Source organism: Stylophora pistillata, chromosome 10, assembly GCF_964205215.1.
Source record: "Stylophora pistillata chromosome 10, jaStyPist1.2, whole genome shotgun sequence".
Classification (NCBI taxonomy): domain Eukaryota; kingdom Metazoa; phylum Cnidaria; class Anthozoa; order Scleractinia; family Pocilloporidae; genus Stylophora; species Stylophora pistillata.
In genome coordinates, this window is record NC_142528.1 from 18,258,823 (window position 1) to 18,281,417 (window position 22,595).

At 36.7% G+C, this 22,595-nt stretch overlaps 2 protein-coding genes and 1 long non-coding RNA gene across 4 annotated transcripts; 1 reads left to right on the forward strand and 2 right to left on the reverse strand.

Annotated features, from left to right (window-relative positions):
• Nucleotides 1-1,517: 1,517 nt before the first annotated feature.
• Nucleotides 1,518-15,902, reverse strand: LOC111321863 (protein fuzzy homolog). The gene is given in 16 exon segments (XM_088735165.1): nucleotides 1,518-1,805; nucleotides 2,081-2,183; nucleotides 2,837-2,972; nucleotides 3,616-3,720; nucleotides 4,571-4,662; nucleotides 6,168-6,274; nucleotides 6,753-6,821; nucleotides 6,918-6,944; nucleotides 9,972-10,080; nucleotides 10,365-10,453; nucleotides 10,649-10,753; nucleotides 10,903-10,971; nucleotides 11,759-11,843; nucleotides 15,039-15,160; nucleotides 15,640-15,779; nucleotides 15,782-15,902. Coding segments are annotated over 15 exon segments (1,428 nt in total). The 3' UTR covers nucleotides 1,518-1,805; nucleotides 2,081-2,131.
• Nucleotides 9,006-9,421, reverse strand: LOC148722091 (uncharacterized). The gene is made up of 2 exons (XR_015992220.1): nucleotides 9,081-9,421; nucleotides 9,006-9,050 (listed from the first exon to the last, which is right to left on the reverse strand). It is a non-coding gene; the product is annotated as an uncharacterized LOC148722091 (long non-coding RNA).
• On the forward strand, nucleotides 15,780-19,333 carry LOC111321865 (mitochondrial inner membrane protease subunit 1). 2 transcript variants are annotated; one of them, XM_088735167.1, is made up of 5 exons: nucleotides 15,780-15,920; nucleotides 17,649-17,718; nucleotides 17,916-17,963; nucleotides 18,237-18,354; nucleotides 18,780-19,333. In XM_088735167.1, the coding sequence occupies exons 3-5, from the start codon at nucleotides 17,944-17,946 to the stop codon at nucleotides 18,831-18,833; spliced, it is 192 nt and encodes a 63-aa protein (XP_088591293.1). In that variant the 5' UTR covers nucleotides 15,780-15,920; nucleotides 17,649-17,718; nucleotides 17,916-17,943; the 3' UTR covers nucleotides 18,834-19,333. The 2 variants fall into 2 exon arrangements, with proteins under 2 accessions (XP_088591293.1, XP_088591292.1); XM_088735166.1 differs by having other exon boundaries at nucleotides 18,244-18,354.
• Nucleotides 19,334-22,595: the final 3,262 nt, after the last annotated feature.

Consider the following 22,595-nt stretch of genomic DNA (forward strand, 5'->3'; position numbering starts at 1 on the left):
GTAAGTACTGTGTGAATGTAAAAGTGACCTTGCATTTTTCGTTCACTGAAGAGCATCTTCCTTTAAGTTGGATGGTGTTGTAACACGTCTTTCTAATCAATTGAATAATCCACGTAACACGGGTAACTCTGTACTTTGTTCCTTCTGCTAGCTTAAGGTAACATGTTTGATACCCGCACGTGCATTATGTCGAGTGATTGAGTCATTTACATAGCTTTGGTCTACTTTTCAAATGGATGTTTGTTATTGTTTGACTGACACCAAAATTTCAATATACGTTCCAAAGTGGCGAGTCCTGCGTTTATCAGGTTTGTGGGGTCTTACCTCAACACTTACAATCTGACCAACTGAGGTGGCAAGTTTTCGACTGACACTTAAAAAGTTCTAGCAAAACTCGCTACGCTATCCACTGGATAGCGTTATCCAACCTTTGAACAACCGGAGCCAGAGCTCTAAAATTAGTGAGCTAAACGTAAACTATATCCGTAACAACAACAGTCAAAAGACGAGGATTCAAGACAAAGTTTGTTTTAAAGTCAGATAAATTGACGGCTAGTGACAAAAATAACGAAGAATGTTGGGCAAATCGATGCTGTAAATTCAATCTGTGCCCAATCAAGTAATAAAATGTAACCGCATGTAAAAATTCTGACTAACAAGATTCACGCCTGAGGAGCGAAATAGCTCATAATCGTGTGATAAAAAAAAAAGGAGAAATCAAATGAAATCTGCGATACATCAAAACATGATGAAATATAGCCAAATGGCAGCCAAACAGATACGCGAAAATCAATTTTTCAAAGGTCAAATGAAATGAAATCGTTAAGACGCGCCTCAAAACTTAGTAAATCAGCTGCTAATTATGTCTTCATCAGTTTCGCCGACGATGCCAGTTTGAATTTTGTTCATTCATTCATTCATGGACTCGGGCAAAAATTTCTTCATTGTCTGCCCCCCCCCCCCTCCCTCCCTCACACACACAGAAACAAGAACATGACACAATAGCACGACTTCTCGCGACAGAAGCAAGCTTAGTAAAGGAGTAACGAGTTTCATCCAATTTTTTATACACAACTTGTCTAACAGATTAAAATGAGTGAACGGTTGAGTCAATTTTACCATGGTGGCCTCATGGTTAGTGCGCTCGACTCTGGATCGAGTGGTCCGGGTTCGAGCCCCGGCCGGGACATTGTGTTGTGTTCTTAGGCAAGACACTTTACTCTCACAGTGCCTCTATTCACCCAGGTGTATAAATGGGTACCGGTAATATAATGCTGGGGGTAACCCTGCGATGGACTGGCATCCCATCCAGGGGGGAGTAGAAATACTCCTAGTCGCTTCATGCTACGGAGTTAAGCACCGGCCAAATGGGGCCACTAGGCTCGTAAACAGACTTTACCTTTTTACGTGAACCTCTTTGTATGACTACGTCTTACCAAGAGATGATAAGGTTAGTTTCACTTCGAAGAAAAATTAATAAATAACTTCTCCATCGACAACAAGAAACATTGGCAGACTTTCTTTGATTCGGTGGCTTCTTACGAAGCCTTTATTACAGTCAAATTTGTTTCTCACATATTCTTTCCCGGAAAGGAGATGAAAACTATAAATTACACCAATCGCTATGTTGCTGAAGCTCTGCTAGAACTTTACACTCAACTATTTACATCTAGCGGCTGTATTAATTTGAAGTTCACGTGATACAGTTAGCAGGAGCGTTCGCCACACTCAGGGCCCAAATCAACTTGGAGCGACTGGCAGAAAGCGTGCACGACTTGGTCTGCCCTGCGATGGCTTGAAGCAGCCTAAAAAAAATGAACACAACTCAGTAATCAGTTAGGACAAGCAAAATATTGGTGGTCTATTCATTAAGGATTTAATTTATTCCAAAAGCAATCACTTGAAGAAAGATGGGGAAAAAAGTGAAAGAATCTATATTATAACTGTTTTAATTGTTGAGTACGTGTTTTCGGTAAAAGAAGTGGTATGGTAACTGGGTGCAGTTGGTAAAGAAAGAACTTTAACGTAATATCGAGAGCTAAACATGTCGGGATTCTTCAAAGTTCCCGCAAAGACTCACCTTGATCAGCAATACAGGCTGCAGTGGATGACGTCTGATGTCTAATGACGGTCATACCAGCTTGACTTTGGTTAGTAGAGCAAGTGTAGTGCTAGTTAGAGATCTGCAAGGCAAATGTTTATTCACCGCTTCAATTCAAAAACTACGTGCGTTGTTAGTCAACTTGTGTGTATTTTAAGATTTCTGCCCGTTAGCGGAAACCTCATTTCTTGTCGACATAGAAGTTCCTACTTTTTGTAACTTATCTTAGTTTCCCTCGCCAGAATAACCAGCAAGAACAAAGGCTTTCTGCCACTGTTTCTCTACTAGGCTCCTTAAGACTTATGTGGAAAAGGTTAATTTCCTTAAAATCTGCCAGAACCTTTATGTCACTGCTATTGACATTGCCAAATTCTTTCACCGAAAAGTCATTCATTTCAATCTGGTTTACGTTTCCACCATTCGAAATTCTTCACAAAGCATTCCGTGTCAAGTATTTCTCGCGTAGTATTTAAATTTCACCTTCATTTCACATTCGCCGCCTGTGTATGTTTCCTCATGCATTTGTCACACTTTTAGACCATTAATTTCTATGCACTGCGTTTTATCACAACCTATAGTTTGATACCGCAAACATGTGAATCTTCCACCAACCAATAAACAAACGGAGAGCTGAAAATGAGATTTATGGAACTGACGATTATAAAGGATTGTAAAACTCAGCTCGTCATAGATACATATATGGTTGATACATTTTCAGCCACAAATTTAACTTACCCAAGAGCATAGGTTGGTACGTCATTCGAAAACAGTAAGAACAGTTCATGTGTTTCTGTACGGATTGCATAACACTTATGATCACTAGCACACATATAAGTCTCCATAGCTTGGTGACACACACCACTGGGCGAGTCTGTGTAAATAAACTGCATCATATTCAATAGGCAGCTGATAACGATCTAAAACAGCTTAACACATGTGTAATAGATCTCCCTTCATAAACTGGATCTCAACTTCCACAACAAGTGCTTAGTGCCATCTCTAACTCGATCTAATCTGGAACTGCTGTTTTATCCCTTTAAAAAGGTGACATTGTCCGAGCATTCATGCGGCACTAGACAAACGAAGTGAGTTTCTTCCCAAATCCTTGTGCAGCCCCATTTAAGTTCTGGCATAACTACAACTAACTTAGAAGCAATAAAAAAAAAAAAAAAGGAAGGAACGGTTACGGAAGGTAGGCAAGATTCAAAACTGCGGCGTCTCTAGTTCAACTTTCAGCACGTCAAAGCAGATCAGTTTAATTTTGTGTATAGGTGACAGTGGCGGGAATGAAATTTGCATGATTTCAGGAGCATACTTCTCCTTTAAGATACAACTATACTGCTTAGGAGAGCTAAAATCACTGAAAACTTGCATCATCAGGTCACATTTGGTACAAGGATCCAGCATTTGCGTTCAGGGTTGTCAGTATAACTTGAATCTGCAAGTACTAACTCGATAATAACATAATGAACAATAAATAACTTCTTTTTTATCAACGTACACTTGCACGTTACCTTGTTCAGAGGTATTTGGCTCCTGCACCGGAAATAATGTACCAACAACTGACTTGTAAAATGACACGAGGATTGACTTCCTTTTTGCTGTAGGCATTCCACTTCCTTTTGACCACAAAAATAATTAGGTGATTGAAGGTTTGTAAATTATTTGACAACGTAACATCATTTTTATCAAATCAGTCAGGAGCAAAGCTAACTCAATCTTTTTGGTTTAACTGTCGGAAATTGAAATTTGAAATAAAGAGAAAAAAATTCACAACTGTTTCACACAAATTTCCAACAATATCTCTTACTCTGCACTGAGAATTACTGCAAGTCTCTTTTACAGAAGTAAAGCTTTGCTCAATATTCAATCAAAGGGGGGAGGGGGGGGGAATAGATCATTCTGATAGTTTTTCAAGAGAAAAAAAATTTGCCTTTTGCCCAATTTCTGCCGATGACGAAGAAGTATCATTTCAAACCGGGACGTGTTCATCGCTGATAAAATCATAACGGTATCGATGAAGTACCAAAGCAGTAATTTACGTACCACTCATCAGCTGCCTTAATTTGTTGTCCCTTGATTACAAAACAGATTCATTTTCATGTGTGTTTCTTTCCAGTTTAGAGATCACAGATGACGTTAAAGTGTTTAAGAACATCAAAGTGGCAGAAATTGTGAACAAGAGCTTTAGTGATGTTCTTCCTTCTTTCTAATGTTGTCAATAAACTGTAAGCGAACAAACGCACGGCAAAATAAAATCTGTTTGTTTTGAAAAATACACTGGAGGGTACAGAAGACAGAAAAAATACAAAGATTTCCAATACGCGCTTGTGTATTCACGCTTCAAGTATACATTCCTGATTTGATCTTTTTCAAAGTTGCCATGAATTTGGTTTGTTTATAATGCTCATGAAGAGCTCCTGGTCAATTTTTTTCGAGTAGTTTTCTTGAAGAACGGTGTACCCTTACCCGAGCTACTTCCTTGATCCACACCAGTTAGCACCCCTGATGGATGGACACTGGACAGACTCTTGCGCTCATCTGTGTTCACCAACACAAACCTTCAACAGACGCACAGGCAGAGTCATTTCAGAGATAAATGGAACTTTAAAAAGGTACAAACAAGAAAATCCTTGCCGGGGTTTGCAAAAATGTCACTTTAAATAAATCCTAGACATCTCAGTTAAACAAAAGCCTCCATTTTGACATGAAACAACCTGAGCTTAGATTTTATCTTCTGGTAAGACTAAACACAAACGAGCATGGCTATTCATCTGCAGAAAAAGCAAAATGCTCCTTCAATCTAAATATTAAAGTCAAAAGAAAACATCTTCATTGCACAATTGCACACAAGGTTTGGAAACTGGGAAACATCTGGCATTGTTATATACCTAGACTTTCACTCAAAACAAGCACTTTCATTGGTTGATTCTTGGTCACGTGCCCCTGATTAAATTCAAATGTATTCCGACCGGGATACAATTGCGCAGTTGTTGCCCGCGCGCCGCATAAATCAGCATATTTTTGCCATATGATTGTTTAAACACGAAGGCGCGCTATAAAAGGAGTCTTAGGTCCCACTGGACCATTTATCAATCGTCGTGTGATGTAGAACTCTTAGAGTCAAGTAAGCTTGAGCTACAGCTACTCCAAAGCAGTGAACAGCGGGCGCATTCCTCAAAATTGTTCTATGTCTTCATCACAATACAAGAATTTTTGAGATTTGTATTTCCTTTCTCCAGTGGAAACTGTCTTTATTTGTGCGGTAAATTTGAGATCGAAGTAGGTGGTTCGCACGTTACCTCATGCCACCATGCTGGTGGAAGTAAACAATAGATATCTCATTAGCTCCTTTTGTTCGTCTATCAATTTGAATTTGACCCGCACACGTCAACAGTAAGTGACAAATGAGCCTCGCTCTTCCCAGGGAAGACTTCTTTATATAGCGCGAAGGCGCTATATAAAATCTCAAAAATTCTTGTATTGTGATGAAGACATAGAACAATTTTGAGGAATGCGCCCACTGTTCACTGCTTTGGAGTAGCTGAAGCTCAAGCTGACTTGACTCAAGAGTTCTACATCACCCGACGGTTGATTGACAAATGGTCCAGTGGGACCCTAAGGCTCCTTTTATAGCGCGCCTTCGTGTTTAAGGGAAAGTCTAAATATATAACAATATGAAAGCTTTTAATGTAAGATCTCTCAGGAAACTAGTTTGTTTTGTTTTCCCTCGAGTCCTGATGTTTCTCGAGACGAAGTCGAGGAAAACATCAGGACTAGAGGGAAAACAAAACTAACTGTTTCCCGAGGGACCATACCTTAAGTGTATAATATTCTCCAAGTGATTCTCTGATAGCTGAAGAATATTCAGTCAAGTGCAGTAAATAGACCAATCTTGTGTGAGCAAAACATTTGATGGGTGTTGGCTTTAATTTTTGTTTCCGATTCCTATTAAGTAATGTGTCGACTCTCTTGTCTTCCCTTTGTATTTTCATAAAGAAACTACCAACATAAAGTAACAGCAGCAATAGATGTTTGTAGTCATATACAGTTGCAAGTTAAATACCCTAGGATTCCACTGTCAAGTACCATATCACCAGGGAGATTTCTCGGATGAGATCTGCGACTGGATTTCAGTGTGTCAATAGCAAGTCTCCAATACTGGTCCAAGAACTATGAATGCAAAATACTGTTACAACTACATACGCATTCTAGAATAAGGAATGTTTGGAAACACGCATCATAAAAATTCCATTCACACAACATTTTGACTAAGTCTACCTTGTAATTTCAACAAACTGCAAGAACACAAAGCTAAAATTGGTAGTAAAAGCTCGCCTATCCTTATGACTTTCCTTGGAGATGTTCTCCATTGACTCATCTCTTTCGCAGCATTTCATGTGTCTTGAAAAGTAATGCTCAAAGTTACAATGCACTTTCTATGCCCGATTCACAGGAAAGTACTACACCATTTTGGGTTATCAGGGCTGGAACTAGCATTTTTACAAAGTAACTAATACGTAAAACTCTTAAGGGTGGTCACCCTGCTAAACCTTTCATCAGTGAAACCCAGCACCTTATGTAACTCAGGTAAATGAAATAATATGAAGATACTAACCGTGTTCAGTAAAAAGTGTGGTATTCACTGTACCTTGGTTTCAGCATCGTAAAGTGATGGTTTGGGTCCACATATCACACATACTTCCACACCTTCAATGAGCTTAAAACAGAAACAGCCATGAATGAAAGGTGAACAATTTAAGCAGTAAATAAACATGTTTACATAAACGCAGAAATCTACATGTAAATAACTTACTTGAAATGTTAACAGTCTGTGAGGAATCTAGAAATACGATAAAAAGTTTGTAAAGGTCTTTTGAAACACAAAAAATATGTACCAAGTGACTAACGAGCGAACAACTTACATTCGTTCCACCCCAGCCAGTACCAGCTTCTTATCTGAAAAACCTGACACTGATTATTTTTCAGTAGCAAAGGAAAATCACAAGTACACGAGATACCAACGTTCAAATCGGACAAGAAGGGAAACTAAAATTGTGCGAGATTCTAACAAAACAATCGGACAACAAAGGAAACCAAAAAAGTGCGAGATTCTCACAAAACAATCCGACAACAAGGAAAACGAAACGTACGCGAGATTCTAACGAAACAATCGGACAACAATGGAAACTAAACATGCGCGAGATTCTCACGAAACAATCGGACAACAAGGAAAACTGAACGTGCGCGAGATTCTAACGAAACAATCGGACAACAAGGAAAACTAAACGTGCGCGAGATTCTAACGATCGGACAACAAAGGAAACGAAAAGTGCACGGGACTCTAATGAAACAATCGGACAAGGGAAACTGAACGTGCGGGAGATTTTTACGAAACAATCGGACAACAAAGGAAACTAAAAGTACTAGAGATTCTCTCGAAATAATCGGACAACAAAGGAAACTAAACGTGCGCGAGATTCTCACGAAACAATCCGACAACAAGGAAAACTAAACGTGCGTGAGATTCTCACGAAAGAATCGAACAAATGAAACCAAAAGTGTACAAAATTCTAACGTTGCAATCGAACAAGGAAAACAAAAATTGCGAGGAATACTAAAGAAAGAATTGAACAACATGCAAAACCAAAAGATCACAACAAACCAACGTTACAATCGAAAAACGACGAAACTTTAAGTACATGAGATAGTAAGGTAACACTCAAACAACAAGGGAAACAAAAAGTGCACGAAAAAAAAAATGTAACAATCCGTAAACAAGAAAAACCAAAAGTTGACAAGATACCACCTTAACATCGAGCAACTATAAGATGGTAAAGGTGCCCAAAATGTTAAGTTACACGTAACAATCGAATAACAAGGAAAACAAAGAGTGCACAAGATACTAACGTTGCAAACGAACAATGAGGAAAATTTAAGTTGTTAGGGATACTAAAGAAAGAATTGAACAACATGGAAAACCATAGGTGCACAAGAAACTAACGCAATAATCGGACAACAACGAAACGAGAGTGACGTAACGCTCGGAGAAAAGAAAAATAATAGTGTGCGAGATACTGACGTAACAGTCGGACAAGAAGGAAAAGCAGAGGTGCGTGAGATAATAACGTATCAATCGGAAAAAGGGAACCCAAACTGCACGAGAAACAAATATACATATGACATTAGAACAAAAGGCAACTGAAAGTGCTTAATTGCTAAATAAACGTAACAATCGAACAGGAAGGAATACTATAAGCGCGCCAGATACTAACGCTACAATTGGATTACACCGACAACCAGGAGGTTTGGTAGTGAAGCAAGTCAGTCTTACACATGTGCAGACTTACCGGGTTTTTTTTTTCTAATAATAATATAATATTTCCATAAGGTCGTAGTAGTAGCAAGTATGATAAATATTGTAAGAAATAGACAACTTTTTTGAGAGACATGTTTCCGCATGCTTATGCCATCTTCAATCAATGAGTAACTGAACGTGAGTAATTATATAACAGACAAGTAGATGAATAAAATATTTACAGTATGATGTAATACAAAAGCAGGTACTAATTGCAACGTGACAACAAACATGAAGGTGTGAACTAAAATGCTAGGAAAGTGTTATAATGCTGTAATTGTTTGTTAATCAGGTTTGATCTTATTTGTATAGGTAATCACATGATTTCGAGTGCAATTTGGAATAAATAAGCAAGAGTAAATTTTTTCAAAGACCAACAAAATTGCATGAGCCCGTAGGGCGAGTGCAGTTTGTGGTCTTTGAAAAAATTTACAAGTGCTTATTCATTCCAAATTGCACGAAGAAATCATGTGATTATGTATTAATAATATACATGAAAAAATACGAGGTAGCTTCTCATAACTTCGCAGAAGAAAAGCGCGCGCATCACGTGCAAAAATAATTTATTCAAACCCTGCAAGTGACATTGACCTTGACATTGACCTTGACATTGACATTGACATTGACCAATCATTCTGACCAATCAGAATGTTCGGTTTGTTTCTTTCTTTGCACTGAATTAACCCTCTTCTGCACTGAATTAACTGAAAACTGTATTCATCTTAACCAATCAGAACTGAGAAATTTTTTCATGTATATTATTAATATAAAAAGCTTCTTTGAGTCTAACTCAATTGATTTAAAACTCAAAGAAGCTTTTTATATAAGTAAGATCAAACCTGAACTTAACAAACAATTACAACATTATAACACTTTCCTAGCATTTTAGTTCACACCTTCATGTTTGTTGTCACGTTGCAATTAGTACCCGCTTTTGTATTACATCATACTGTAAATATTTCATTCATCTACTTGTCTGTTATATTACTCACGTTTACTCATTGATTGAAGATGGCATAAGCATGCCGAAACATGTCTCAAAAAAGTTGTCTCTTTCTTACAATAATATAATAATAACAGTAATAATAATAATAATAATAATAATAATAATAGTAAAAAGTAGAGAATGTCTGAGAAGGATGCTGAAGTCCATGCTGAGTAGCAGCTTAAACATTGTGAGATCTTTCAAGGTCTTGAGCTGAACAATATACTTGCAACATTAGGAACTTTTAGGGTTTTGTTTATTTATTCATTTAACAACTTTCTTTTAACTAGAATTTGAAGTTGATTTATGTATGACATTTTAAATAGTATATTTTCTGTAAATTTATACACAGAGCTAGTAACAGTTCACTGCCTAGCTTTAGTGGTTTTTGTTGTTTTTTGTTTTTTAATCTGGCATCCAGATGTGTAGAACTGCCATAATAATATTAATAATAATGATAATAATAATAATAATAATAATAATAATAATAATAATAATGACCATAATAATAATAAACAAGAACAAACCTTTGGACTACCATATGGCAGATATACAGGTATATCACGAGAAGACCATGGTGGTAAGGAATGAACCAACAATGATAATAAAACTGTTTCCAAGCCAGTTAACTCCCACCTGAAAAGCACAATGAGCTGTCAGCAATGCTGTGTTGGAAAATCAATCAACAACTAGTGGTTGTCAGAGCCTGTAGGTTTTTCCCACAGGCTTGCATTGTGTTTGCTGTTCTATAGCATGGCAGTGTCGCTGACGGAGGATAGTGGTTCTAAGTGTTCCCTCCCTTCCATCCCCAACTGCAGGATTTCTTGTGCAGGGATTCGTACAATGTATCTATTTATTTATGTTTATTCATTCAGTTTTTTTTTTCTCTTTCAGCGCCTTAGGGTACAACTGTGGTTTACCATCGTTCAGTTGCCACAGCCACTTTTCCCATGATAAGCAAACATCCAAACTCACTGCTGACTGCTGTAGCAAAAGCATCAAGAAACTCCTGTAAGTACAGAATATCAAAAATGTTAAAGTTACTACTGACAGTGTACATGTAATGCCTAGCAATAAAAGCTGCATAAATCAATGAGGGTTTACAAGCCAAAAAATGCATTTTTTAGAATAAGCCCAGGGTAGAGGTTCCCCAACCCTTGAACGTCTGGAGTTAGGGTTCACATTCGCTGGCAATAAAATGTACCTGTAGAAATGACACATCCGGACAAAGAACGATATCAACAGCTTGAGTTATGTTTCCTGTTAAATCTGTGCCTTCCAAAAGACTGTCAATCAGACTATAACAACACTAAAGAAATAAATCAATTAATTGACAATTTTATTTTCAAATATGACAACTACTTTACACACAGATACAATGACTATATGAAAGTTCATATTTTATACACACACACACACACACTGAAATCAGATGCAAATTCTTAGAAACTTGCTTACTCTCAATTCCCTCTTAAGCAGTTCTATGTTTCTGAAAGATGTTAACTCATCTATTCCTAATAATAAAACCTGAAATATAATAATAACAGGCAGCATTAAAGAATGAAATTTTCAGGCGGCTCTCCCTAAATATGTGTATTCATTTACATATATGTTAAATGGTTTGTTTCACAATAATTACTTAAACTGGATCTATGTGTATGTACTTAATTTCCAGCAGTACAAAAATGATATGGAATCTGATCATAATGCAGTGTAACTCCCACCAACAAAAATTTAAAGCACAGACATGACTGTATCATAAAAAAGTGATATTAAATACAAGTTGATTATATCAACAGGCAGTCATTTATGGTAGAGAAAATTGTTCCCACTAATGAATTACAAACACAAACATTTCATAAACGGCCATTCTGACAAAGTAACCTTTACAGTACAAGGTTCTGGAGCCTCTCCTGTAGTTACATGTACATGTAGTGTAGTGTTTTGGAAGTTAGAGCTTTTTCCTCAACATCCTTATGAGTAATGAGTTAAATGTCAATGTTTCCTTAAGATTTAATATCCTCAACACCCTTCTTAGTAATTTGATGACCATCCCTTTCTAGATTCCATTACAAAAATGTACTGAAGCTTTTAGGTGAGCCATTGATTAAGTCTTCGTAAAGATCATCCACACACCATCACATGAAGATATTAATGCAGCATAAGTGTTACACTACAGGTGAAGGGGAAACATAAATGTACAAATAGAAGGCCTCTCAGTTTTGTAATGTTTAGCATGTATCAAAGACATGCAGGTCTCTATTCATCAAAGAGTAAAGCAAACATTTTCATTCATTCAATCAGTCATACCTACCATGGAATTAAAGACAAAATCTAAGAGTCTGTTAAGATGTACACCACTAGCATTGTCATCAGAGGTAACAATTATCAAGGTGATCCTGAAACAACAACAACAAAAAAAGAAAAATCAGACAATGTTAGTTTTAATTTGCATTACTAGGGAATTCACCAGTTGACAACTGATCCCAAACCGGTGGGCTTATAAAAATTCAGTCCCTAATGTAGCACAGTAACCAGGTCCCAAAAATGAGAAACTTTTCTTAGACTCTTATAAAATGTTTTGTTCTCATTAACAGTAGTTTGAACCTACCCATTTTAGCAAGTAACCCTGACAGGCAGCCATTGGAGACTTCACATGTTTTCAAGATGTGACCTTTCTATTTTTAATCTCCTGTGGGTGGCAGCTTCACACTTGCCTGCCTTTTCCAAGGCACCATATGAACTTTGCTTGTTAATTGGCTTGTATATAAAACTACAATTTTTAAATCTGGCAACACTATACATGGCCTGCTCTTAAGTGAAAAAAATACTCTGGATAATGTGAAGGAATCTTTTTGAAGATAGAAAAATCATTACTGACAATTAATAGCCTATTCAACTTGCAAATGTTAATTAATAGATGTTCATGATCAGGACCACATATGCCCTGAAACCCCATTTCAGCTCGTCACTTATTTTATTGCGCCTGTTGACATTAGCAGACATAAGCATCAATCATACAGTTTACACCTAGAGAATTTGGTGCAAGAGATGATTAATTTTTTTTCATTACTTATAATGAAGTTTAAAGTGAAGTTTAGTTTAAAGTTTATTGAAGCTTAATAATAAGAAAGCTTAATAGGAAATGACAAATTACAAATTAATCTAATTATTATTGATCTAATTTACACTTTCATGTTCATGAAGACCATTCACGCCTGCAAATAGCAGGAGCTAGTTGAGGCAGGCGAGAATTAGAGGTACAGCAGTGGTGATAGAGTACAAATAAAGCTTGAACATAAATTAATAACATTTCCAGAAAAAGACAGCCACTTAAAACTCTTATATACAAATGCATCATTAAACATAAGAAAATAGTAACACTACAATGTAGAATATAAATTATAAAGCCAGTTTATGATTAGTAATTTTTTTAAATAGAAGGGGCGATTCAACATAGTATTCCTCAGCCTCTAGGAATGATAATAACATGTCCTTAAAGAGTTTTTTGAAAGCTTTCTTCGGGAGTTGACGAAGAGCATCGCAAATGGAGTTCCAAAGTTTAGCTCTGAAGCCAGCAAAAGAGCCCTGGCTTTGATTCAGTCTCGATGGATTAATATAAAAATTGCTGAAAGAAGAGAACCTCGTATCGTGATTATACTTTTCAGTAGCTTTAATGAAAAAATTACTAATGTTAGTAGGTACAGTTAGACATGAGACGTCAAACATAATTGAGGAAACTGATTCAACGTATAACACATTTATGGGGAGGATTTTTCAGGAGATAAATAAAGACACCGCATGTGCTCTGGGTTCAGAAAAATATATCAGCCGAAGAACACGTTTTTGTAGGACGAAGATTTTATGTAAATGGGATTTAGCAGCTTGGCCCCAAACAGCCATGCCATAGGATAGATAAGGGAGAATCAAAGAGCGAGAAATAGTTAATAGAGTGGTTAAAGGTATGAGATGCCAAAGGCAGGCAATAATTCCAATTATTCTACTTATTTTTAGTGCCACATTGTCAAACTGAATGTGAAATTTCCAACTCAAATGACAATCCAATAAGACACCTAAATATTTTATATGATCCTTACATTCAAGAGAGGTAAAAGAATGATTACTATTATGAAACATTTGATTATTGACTGTAAGGTCCAGTTTACGTTGATAAGGACGAAAAATGACAAAGTTAGATTTTTTAGCATTTAAAGTTAGTTTATTTGCATTGAGCCGATCAGAAACTTTGACCAATTCGCTATTGACCGTTGCTTCAAGGGTCTTGAGATTTTTATCGGCATACAACAAATTTGTGTCATCTGTATATAAAACGAAAATTTCGAAGAAGAGTGATGAAAATCATTAATATAAATTAAGAATAACAAAGGGCCAAGAACAGAGCCTTGAGGGGCACCGCATGAGATCTTATTAATGTTGGATAGATTAGAATCTAATTCAGTCATTTGTGTACGACCAAGAAGGTACGAGGAAAACCAGTTATTAATGATGCCCCTGATACCATAATGATAAAGTTTTTTTAAGTAAGATTGAATGGTTAATGGTGTCAAAGGCTTTTTTTAGATCTAAGAAGATGCCGCAAGTAAATAATTTTAAGTCCATATTATTTTTTATGATGTTAACAATGTCAATAACAGCGTGTTGAGTCGAGTACTTTTCATGAAAGCCATACTGGGATTTAAATAAGATATCGTTTTTGTCAAGAAAGGTTTTAAGTTGATGGTACATCAATTTTTCAAATATTCTATTAAAAATAGATAATAGCGAAATAGGCCAATAATTCCTGGGTTCAATACATCGTCACTTTTGTAGACAGGAATAACTTTCGCTTGCTTTAATTTGTAATTAATTTATAATTAAGGTTACCTTTGAAAAGGAAATTCCAAGTACTCCACAGAGGAGTCAAACCTTCACAATATGCATGACTCTCCTAAGACCTGAGGCCTCTCCAAAGATTACGAGGGTTTGTAGCTTTTGAAAGTTCTCTTAACACTTTATTATCCAACTACACTCCATAGAGTACAAATAACACCCAAAACAAGCACAAATGTCATGCAGTATTTGTACTCCAGAGAACTGGTTAGACAGGTTTTCTCACATCACTTAAGCAACTTGTTGGATTATAGTTACAAAAAAAATTGCAAACCATTTAAATTATTTTTCTAATGATGAAGAGTTGGAATGGCTGGTTAATTGGATTATGAAATCAAACAAAGAAAGAAAAGCAGTTAGACGACAATGAAATCTCATCATTTATTGAAGAAAATAGAAACAGCAGCTTAACAACGCACCAATTCCATTCTGCTTCACATACTTCTGTCACACACTCTATGTAAATAAATATCCCAAAATTTGCCCACACTGAAATAACAATTTAGCGTGTTGGATGATAAATAACTGAAATTTTTTGGTGTGTCATATCACTGAGTATTTTAACTTGTTATTTGTATTTTGACACACCCTACAGGCTCCTCAAAATACTCTACAACTTGTAAAAAGTTACAATCAGCAATACTACACAACAAAATGTCTGATAAGATATATGTATCTGGATGGAAAAATGAATGATAATGCACCTTTCATTAAAAACCTTCCAGATAACTTTGGCATCATCTGTGACTGTGTTTAGCAGAGAGACATCTTGATTGTTGGCAAACATGCATACACCATTAAGTGATCCAATCACAGGAAAAGGCAACTGTATGGAAACAAAAATCTAAAAAAATTGTTGAACATGCCAGGTGAACGTCTTACAATGTGCTTCAGGAGCTTGATTCAGAGCCAACATGTATTATTATATGGCATTTACATGCACATGCATGATTTGTAATTAAAATCAAGAAGTGCTTCACGTTTCTTGATCCACTTCTTGCGCCTCCAAGGTACTGTGACAAGCAGTTCACCTTTAAGTCTGTCATAATGACACTTCGACTTTAACAAGGTAAACTTTCCTCTAAAATACATGAATAAGGCCTTCCGGTATTCCTATTCTCCCCCACCTTTAATTTGTAAACATCCCGATCGAATTTGATAAATTCCAGAAAGTTAAAAAGGTTAATTCGAAGGCTGCGAGGTAGTTTGAAAATAATTAAAAAACATTCCACCCTCTTCTTATCCAATGTCAATGTTACAAAAAATACTTATGTAATACTCTTTGTATACTTTAAATCATCCAACCTGTGGGAGGTTTCCTTTTGTCCTAGTGAATAGTGGAATACCACCATCAGTCGTCAAGCAAACCAAATATGCCGCCATATTGAACTCCCTCCATGCGCATGCGTCTAAGCTTCGGATGAATGCAGACAGCTGATGGAAAATGGCGGAAAACACACGATTATGACCTGCCGAACCATATGACCACAGGACTTGTGCATAAATTGTTGCAAGGAGGATGCGTGACTGCTAGCGCTTGTTGTGTGCTTAACTTCATATGGGAACATGTCGTCGAATTAATAGTGGTGCGTATTGAAAATACCTTTCCCGCGTAAGGAAATTTGAGTCGATGATCGTGGATAATTTTGGCTGCCTTGAAGGTCCAAAGTTGATGAGCATCAGTGAGCACAGATTCTACTGATCAATTTCTGAACGCCTTACCTTTCACACTGTTTTTCGTGCTTATAGGAACAGAGAATTGTTTGATTATGAAATTCGCGTAGGAAAAATTAGAAAATCGAAATTGATTTGTTACAAAAAGATCGTTAGTGAATATACGTAACCAGCCATCAATTGAACACAATTATTTACGTTTATGTCTCTCGTTATCTGTTGTAGAGGTTCTTTGTTAGACATTAAAAAAAGAAAAATTCCTAAAAGATGAATCTCTCATTTAAAATAAGCATCGGTGTGTTTACGTGTATGCTGTACTAGTATTTTGTAGTTAAGAACGCATTACTTTAGCTCAAGGACGAATGGATCTTGAAAGCATTAAAAGCCATTTTTTACATGGACCAGCAAATTAAATCATCAGTATATCTTTGTTAATCGGTATATTTGAGTTCACTTACAACTTCCATGATGGAACTTCCCTGTTATGTGCGTTATGTGTATTTCAGTGAAGCAGTTTTGTTTTGTTGCAGTTATGAAATGCCATTAACACATAATGATTGCTTTGGCAGTCACCTCCTTTTATCTCATATTTCATCCAAAGAAACAAAGGAAAAAGGAAATGTCAAACCAGGAATGTGATCTCTGCCCTGCTAATCATTATTCTTTTTGTCATATGATGCTAACAAACCTTGTTAATTATTGTGATGAAATTGGATTTTGATTATGCCTTAGGCAATAGTCTGTATTATTTGGAAAGGCAGGAATCATGGAACAAGGAATTTGGCTTTTGAGCTTTTCTTGCTTTCCTTTTTCTTTTTTTCATTATTTTCAATTACATGTGTCAAGCACTATGGCAGCTTTCAAAATGAGAAAAATAAATACAAAAATTTTTTTAATTTGGCAGTTTACATGGGTTTTGTATTCTTTTCTGTTTTTTGTTTTTGTGTGGATTATTGAAGCTTTCAGGTCCATCCATGATTCCTACCTTCAATCTCAGAGAAGATGGAGATCTTGTGGTCACAGAGCATCTTAGTTCATATTTCAGAACAATTAAGAAGTAAGTGGTGGCCAGTTGTATTGAAATAATGTACAAAGGAGCAGAGGTTCCTGCTAAAAATTTGGAATTTGAAATCTTTTTTATTATTTTTAATCCACCCTGTCACTTCAGAAAATGTAGAATATATTAGAAATTACTCAACCAAGGATTCAAAGCACAAGCAGTCCTATTTTGCTATCTGATACCCTACTTTTGCACTTTTGTGTACTACATCTGTAGATCACATGCCAAGTTCATATGTGACAAGGTTATGTTTTTAATATTGCAAGGATCTAAAATGTTGTACATATAAAGGAATTCCAGTGTAGAGATCCATGTCAAGTAAGAAAGAAGGCTTGGTTATCAAAGGAAAAAATAACAATGTATTTTCCATATTTTGACATCCAACACAAAATTTACCATCTTTCGTACTCTATCTGCATAGTGATTTCATTTTAAACATTTCAGCCAAAGGCAATAAATAAACTACCTTATAACTTAATTAGTTTACAGTTTTTTGTGTGTATAACTGTTTGCAGCTACAGGGCTAATGATAGTAATTTGGAGAATATTTCACTGACAATTTGTCTGTTGCTGCCTCCAGAGGAGATGTTGTCATTGTAAAGTCTCCTGAGGAACCAAATAACCTTATTTGCAAGAGGATTGCTGCAATGGTAGGTATATTGTGCAATAGGTACTACATCATGAATTCTCTAAAAACACTTATGAAATTTAAATGGAGTAATCTAATTAAGTCCACTGCTGCAAACAACCTGGCCTGAGCTTAAAATCTACACAGAGTGTAGTTCTAAATAATGACAGAAGATTTGATGTGATCTTTGTGTTTTTTTTTTATTTTCCATCTTTGTAGGGTGGGGAGCTCATAAGAACTGACACTGATGGCAAAGACAGCTTCAAAGTAAGTTTACCACTACAGACTGAGGAGATGTAACCATTACATGTATGTCTGTAATTTAGAACAAGCTGTAAAACATCAAAAATATGGTTAATCCCACAACCACTTGCATCTTATTTAATTGCATTTTATGGTTACTAGCAAACCAGTGACCATATTGTGTTCATGTAGTAAATAAGAAAGTGACTTTTAAGGAATTTTTTGTGAAGCAATCAGCAGCTCTAAGTGGAAACAGAAATTTTATGAGCTTTACTTTATTACATTGTTTTTCTATTGGCTTAAGATTCCCAAAGGACATTTGTGGCTTCTTGGTGATAACTTTGAATACTCCAAGGACTCTAGAGACTTTGGTCCAGTTCCCTACGGACTCATTCGAGGAAGGGTTTGCTTCAAGGTTAGGCCAGAGTTACTAGTGATACAGAGATGCTACATCATTACATTTAAAGCAAAAGATGAATACTTCACGAGAGGTCATTTCCAAAAGTAACAATGATTGTTGTATGACTAAGCCCTTTCAATTATTTGGCAGCATTATTTTATTGAAAACTAAAGCTTCCTAAATTGTTGTGTGGAACCATATCAGCAAGTCTTACCTTTGTTAGCAACATACCAGAACAGTGGATTGCCACAACTCCTTTTGCACAAGAATGATGATTACATTTTATGATTGTTATTGATGGCTCTTAGGCAAAACAGGTGTAAGTTGCTTTTCTGACAGAAACCTGTTTTGAGTACAGCTATACTTTTAAGGAAAAAGGGGGAAAACTGAAACCTGAGTCTTTTTAATCATAGCCCCTTATGTATTTCATAATTTTTCAGGTATGGCCTCTTAGTGAGTTTGGAAAAGTCAGGAATCCATTCGGTGACAGATGATACCATAAGTTGAAGATGAGCTGGGTGAAAACAAAACAACTGATGTGAATGGAGGCAGTGTACTTAGATTACATAAGACTTGATCAGCGTGGCCAAATCAAATATTCATAAAATTAATGATTTCACCAAGTTTTGCGGAGTCAACTATGCAGAATGTATAGCTCTTTCTGCTTGACCATCAAGATTGTAAAAGTAATGAATGTATTCACCTACCTTACCTAAGTAGTATAGTGAAGGAATCAAAACAGTTACATGATTATTGTGTATAACTTGCTTTCTTATAGAACTATAAAAACAAAGTGAAAGTACTTTGCATTCCCTTTCTTATTATTTTAATACATGTTTCGACTGAAACTTCTGTCATCTTCAGTTAATTACTGTACAGAGCGTTGGAAGTTGAATTAATAGTAAGTAGAAAATGCTAATTATGATAAAGAGTGATAACAAGAAAGGAGGTAAAGCATGAAAGCGTGAGAATTAAATGGATAGTTTTAGATTCACTTGGTGTAATTGTTGATTCAGGGATGGTTGTTCTATTTGAATATGAATAGCCTCTTTTATCTTAAGTTGAAAGCCGGTAGAGGCGTGATCAAAAATATGGAAGTTACCTGCTGAACATAAAGCACGCTAATATGGAGAATCTGCAGATGCCTGAAAATGTGAGAGGCCCCGGCTGTCACTGACTAATAGCTCTCTGACGCATGCGGAAAAATGCCAGCAGGTTTCACCGACGTAACAGGCATTACAGCCAGCACATACAAACTTATAAACCACACGTGAACGGAACCTGTCAGGGACAGGGTCTTTCACACCAAACAAGCTAACGATTTTGAAGGAAGAGAAAACCAGTTTAATATCCTTGTCATTGCAATAGCACTTAATAAAGATAATGGTGGATCTTTTTTTTTAGTGATGGCAGAAAAGTGGCCTATGTAGGTAGGTGAAGTGGTGGGAAGGGAACCCCGGGGATGATGATTGCTTTGGGTCCCAGTGATGTAACGGTTAAATGGGCAGGGGAAAGATTCTTTTTTTTTTAGAATATCAGTAAGTTTGTTAATGTCCACGTGAAACCCTAACCAGGTGTTATTAATCTTGTAAGCCCTATCAACGAGTGTCTTAATGAGACCCACTTTGTAAGAGTACGAGGTGAAGCTGAAATAATTAGTAACCCGGTGAAAGTTTTCTTGCGGTTAACCCTAGTTAGAGAGGAATTGGGGTCATGGTTGTCAATCAGGACATCTAAAAAGGGTAATTTATGATTAACCTGCTTTCCATAGTGAATTTGATGTTAGGGTGCCTTAAGTTGATATGGTCGGAAAATATATTAACAAGCAAAGTATGATCAACATACCGGCTATAAAATAATATTGTAGAGCCATGAAAAATTTCCAACCAAAGTTTTTCATGATGTTCCATAAAAAGATTAGCTAAGACGGGAGCAAGGGGAGACCCCATGACTAAATATGAAATGAATCTGGCCGGTAGCTGTGGTGAAGAGGCTCAGTCTAAGTTCAGATAGGTTTAACTTAATGTTGGGATTACTCACGGAAATGTAATTGACTGCTAAGTCAATACACTCTTTAGTAAAGAGACTTACAACATCAAAAGAAACCATAAACTTACGAGACATAGATAAAGCTTGGGTGTCCTGTACATAAGTAAAAGTGTCAGTGGCACAGTAATCAGTTGGAATGTGAGGCTTAAAAGACTACATGGGTATTTGGCCAGGTTGTAATTGTATGTTCCAATAGATGATAGACAAGTGGGGCGAAATGGCGACGTAGATATTTCGGTTCACGATCCTTATGCATTCATTGGGAAGGCCGTAAATTTTTGCTGGCTGGGAGCCCTTGGGGTAGATGTTTTCATACACACCGTTGTCAAGATGATCATTTTTCTTCAATTTTAGGAGGAGTCGTTGCAATCGACCTTCTCTCAGTAGGGTGGGATCGTCCTTAATGGGCCAAAATTTGGTAGTGTCACTGATGATTTTGAGGATACCCCTGGTCATAATACTTTTGTACGGGACATCCAAGCTTTCTCTATCTACGTCCGTTCACGCGGGGTTTATAAGTTCGTATGTGCTGGCTGTAATGCCTGCTACGTTGGTGAAACCTGCTGGCATTTTTCCGCACGTGTCAGAGAGCTCTTAGTCAGTGACAGCCGGGGCCTCTCACATTTTCAGGCATCTGCAGGATTCTCCACATTGTTACGCTTTGTGTTCAGCAGATAACTTCCATATTTTAGAGCACGTCTCTACCGGCTTTCAACTTAAGATAAAAGAGGCTATTCATATTCAAATGAAACAACCATCCCTGAATCAACAATTACACCATGTAAATCTAAAAATTATACTTTTAATTCTCACACTGTTTATCATAATTAGCATTGTTCTACTCACTATTTCATTCAACTTCCAACGCTTTGTACAGTAATTAACTAAAGATGACAGAAGTTTCTGTCGAAACATGTATTACAGACTCAAAAGTTTTGTCACTTTCCTATTATTTCAGTCTAATAAACCAGAAGGGATGATTAATCTCCCTCCCCCACCAAAAAAACTTTCCTACAGCAAACAATGAAAAGTCAATACATCTTCAGAAATATTGGAGAAAAAACACTACTGTGGATATTTGTCAGAATCTTAGTAAAAAAAAACATACACGAATCAGCTTCATATCAGGCCTCATTTGTTCTTGCAACCCTAAGTAACACAACTGCAGTGTTCACAGTATTGCCATTTTCCAACTATTCAACAACTTTCACTCCTCAAAAAGCACCATAATGCCGATCATAACCTTGCCGGGGTCTCAGCTTGAGCTCCCCTTCATAAGTGAATGTGTAGTGGTGGAAAGACCATGGAACTATCCCTAGTGCAAACATGTTGTCTATTGCTTACTTTACCCCAAACTAGTGAGGGAAGTCAAAAGTGTAATAATTTAAGAAAACTTAATAAATTATCGCTTACTTAGTCCAAACCCTTTATATGCGCAACGTAATAAAGTGAACTTGGTCATGATCTAAAGAGTCCTTACTAAACGTAATAAAACAAATTGTCAAACTAATCTGTACACATTAGTCATGTGTCAAGTGGGAATAGCTTTAAGGAGTTGTCTTGTTGAAATTTTGTTCGAAGCGTAATCCTTTCAATAGCCAAAGATATTTGGTGTCAGTTTCTAGAAAGAGCGACGCTGGATTCTCTTAAATGTTGGGCGTTGACTTAGATGGTGCATCCTTTAGAGTCGCTATTTATCAGTACTGAAGAGCCGAACTAGCAAGTAGGATGGGAGATGAGCTCTACCAGCAGCGTGTCGGTTCAATTAGTTTTTCCATTGTTGGGGTAGTAACACGTAGCTTAAGCTTTTAGAAAATGCCTGAAATTTCTCCTGTGGTGGGACAGGAATGATATAGCGACGAGCATCTTGGGACGACATAACTTCGAACGAAATCTCTTTCGGGGAACTTGACATCGACCAGTTACCTGTTTGGCCGAGGCTCTCGTTATCAAATTTTTAGACAAATTTAACTCGAAGGTTTGTGGTTTGCTGGCTCTGATTTCTTTTACTTCTTTTATCTTGAGATTCCAAGTCTAGCACTTTCAGTTCCCTTCTCTGTGTGGGAGGGTTTTAGTTAAACTTCGAACCGTCAACCTTCTGGTAGAAACTCATGATCAAACTTTAGTCAAATTTGAGCTGGAGGTGACGCAGAGGGTCTATTCCCACATCGACCGTGTCCAGACTCGAATTAGGGAAACTGGGAAAT